General features: G+C 44.0%; 1 protein-coding gene across 1 annotated transcript in view; it reads right to left on the bottom strand.

The window, feature by feature from the left end:
* Positions 1-2,174, bottom strand: part of setd7 (SET domain containing 7, histone lysine methyltransferase) — a 16,088-nt gene extending 13,914 nt beyond the window's left edge. Inside the window, exons 1-2 of the mRNA XM_008419750.2 lie at positions 2,041-2,174; positions 975-1,104 (exon numbers count right to left, since the gene is read on the bottom strand). Of these exons, the coding sequence (XP_008417972.2) occupies positions 975-1,104; positions 2,041-2,080 (170 nt within the window). The 5' untranslated portion in view covers positions 2,081-2,174. The remainder of the gene's footprint in view (positions 1-974; positions 1,105-2,040) is intronic.
* Positions 2,175-2,459: the final 285 nt, after the last annotated feature.

The following is a 2,459-nucleotide window of genomic DNA, read 5'->3' as shown; positions in this document are numbered from 1 at the left end:
TGTGTGTCTCTGTGTTGCCCTGCGACAGACTGGCGACCTGCCCAGGGTGAACGCCGCCTCTCGCCCGGAACGTTAGCTGGAGATGGGCACCAGCAACCCTCCCGACCCCACTGAGGGACAAGGGTGCAAGAAAATGGATGGATGGATGCTATCGACACAGTTTTGCTATGTGTCGAAACGATACATGACGCCTCATGTACCCATCACTAATCCGAACTGAACGTCACTGATACTCAACAAATTCTTCTTCCTGATACGCGCAAGTGGGAAGAAAAACAACAACCATGACGGACTATAATGAGGATTAAGTTGTTATTATGCTGCTCCGGTTGGACAACAACTTCAAAAGTGTAAGCTATGCTCCACCGTTAGCATCCATGTTTACTTCCGCAACACTGAGCACTTCTTCATTTTATGGCGGTTGGTAGAACACTTAGAACCCTGATGCTATTGCGCCCTCTACTGCGCATGCAGGACACTTTCAGGTTGTTTGTCCCTCCAGACTGCAGAACACATACAGGTCGCATATGTTTGGCAGTGTGAATGACCCCGGCAAAAAAAACAACAACAATTCGACAGAAAATCGGAATTGTATCACTTCAGACTGCAGTGTGAACGCGCCCTAAATTTTGTCACACCCTCATCATGTCTTTGTCAAAGCCAAAGCCTGTAGTTCATGTATTGGAGAAATAATTAAATGTTGATGACATTTGAGGATATTTTTTAATGTTATTTTGTGGAATCCTTTATGCGGCCCAGCCTCACTCAGACTCTGCCTCCAGAGGCCCCTGGGTAAATTGAGTTTGAGACCCCTGCTTTAAACAAACAGAATATCGCTTTTAAAAGGACCAGAGATTGCATCAGAGTTGGATTGTGCATTCACACCTCCTTATGTGAACCAGACTTTCTGGGCCAAGACTGGGGTTTCATTAAAGCGGAATGAAAAGGTTAATGCCCCCTTAGTGAGTCACTACCTTCCATCAAAGAAGAAGAACTTCCCCTTGCCATTCTTCTCTCCGTGGGTGAAGTGTCCTTCAAAGCGATCACTGGAGGAATAGGTGACTGTACAGAAACCATGGGGCTGGCCATCTTCATCCAATGGGCCTACACACAAACACACACAGGTTCTGATTGATTGGACTAAACTGTTTCTGATCTTAATCTGAGCACATCATACAAGTTCAAAACACATAAACCCACATTTGAGCACATGATAGATAATTACCAACTGAATGCTGTTGCATTGTTATGGCATTGCTGTACATATAGCCATGTTGTTTTTAATAAATTATTTTTAGTTTTTAATAATAATTGAAAAACAGATTAGCATTCATGATAAAAAAAAAGTTTGATTAAAATATTTTGCTATAAAAGTACCAGGTAATTTAAAAAAAAAATTTCACAACTTCCATCCAGTTCTTCTAGCGCCCTCTGGTGCCCCCACTTTGAAAAACACTGTCATATATCACAGGTGGTCATAATATTTTTGTTGTGTAGTTTTTTTTGTTAATGAACTCAGAAATGTCCCTTAACGTTGAGTGATTACACTGATTTTCAGTATTTGTAAAAATTAAAAATATATAGATGTATATATATATTAAATAATTCGTGGCGTTTTTTCTACATTCCATGATCTGATTCTAGTTATACTCACTCGACCCCAGCTGCTGGAGCTTCTATAAACTCAGTCAACTTTCTGTCAACTCTTAAATAAACAAACTATCCAACCTTTTTCTGACCGACTCCTGTTCAACAGACACATCAGCTGTTAAAAGCACCAGTGCGATGAAGCGAACATACTGTATCGTGTTAAACTTCCGTCGGCTGCGGAGCTCTGACGGCACCAACGCCGCTTTCAGCTGCCTCTTGCGGGGATCGCTGTCACAACTACAGCCCCTGGCGCTCCCCGCTATCGAGCGGGCCCAGTGTCAGACCTCCTCATGAAGGCTCGGGACTGACACGTTTAGCAGTTAAAGCGGGATCAAAGCCCTCCTTCATCACATCCCTCCCGTGAACAGCGTGTGTTGCAGCGGTACAAACCTTCCACCACCTCCTCCACGCTTTCATCGTCGCTGTCCATGCCGCCGCGGGAGGAATCCGTCTTATCACCGCACGCAATCCCAACCCTGCGTTGTCACCCGTGGGCTGCCGTGGGGCGTGGTAATACATGCCAATTAGGCGCTCTGAACCTCTGAATTAGGTTAACTGTTGACTTGAACTCGTTGTTTAAAATCTCCATTAGAGGAAACCTGACCGCGCCGATCAGAAAGGTTTCTGCAGACAGATCAAACAGCTAATGGGAGAAAGAAACGATATAAAACTGACACCATGCTTCACTGAGAAAGCATCCTCACAACCTTTTTTTTCTTCATAGGGTGCAAACAAAAATATGTAATTGAGAATCCAGTCCGTATTTTACAGAGGCAGGGCAGGGCAGGACTTTACTAGACAGACATGTC

Source organism: Poecilia reticulata, linkage group LG10 (assembly GCF_000633615.1).
Source record: "Poecilia reticulata strain Guanapo linkage group LG10, Guppy_female_1.0+MT, whole genome shotgun sequence".
In the NCBI taxonomy this organism is placed as follows: Eukaryota; Metazoa; Chordata; class Actinopteri; order Cyprinodontiformes; family Poeciliidae; genus Poecilia; species Poecilia reticulata.
The sequence above is the reverse complement of the archived record's forward strand: the minus strand, read 5'-3'. Positions and strand labels throughout refer to the sequence as shown.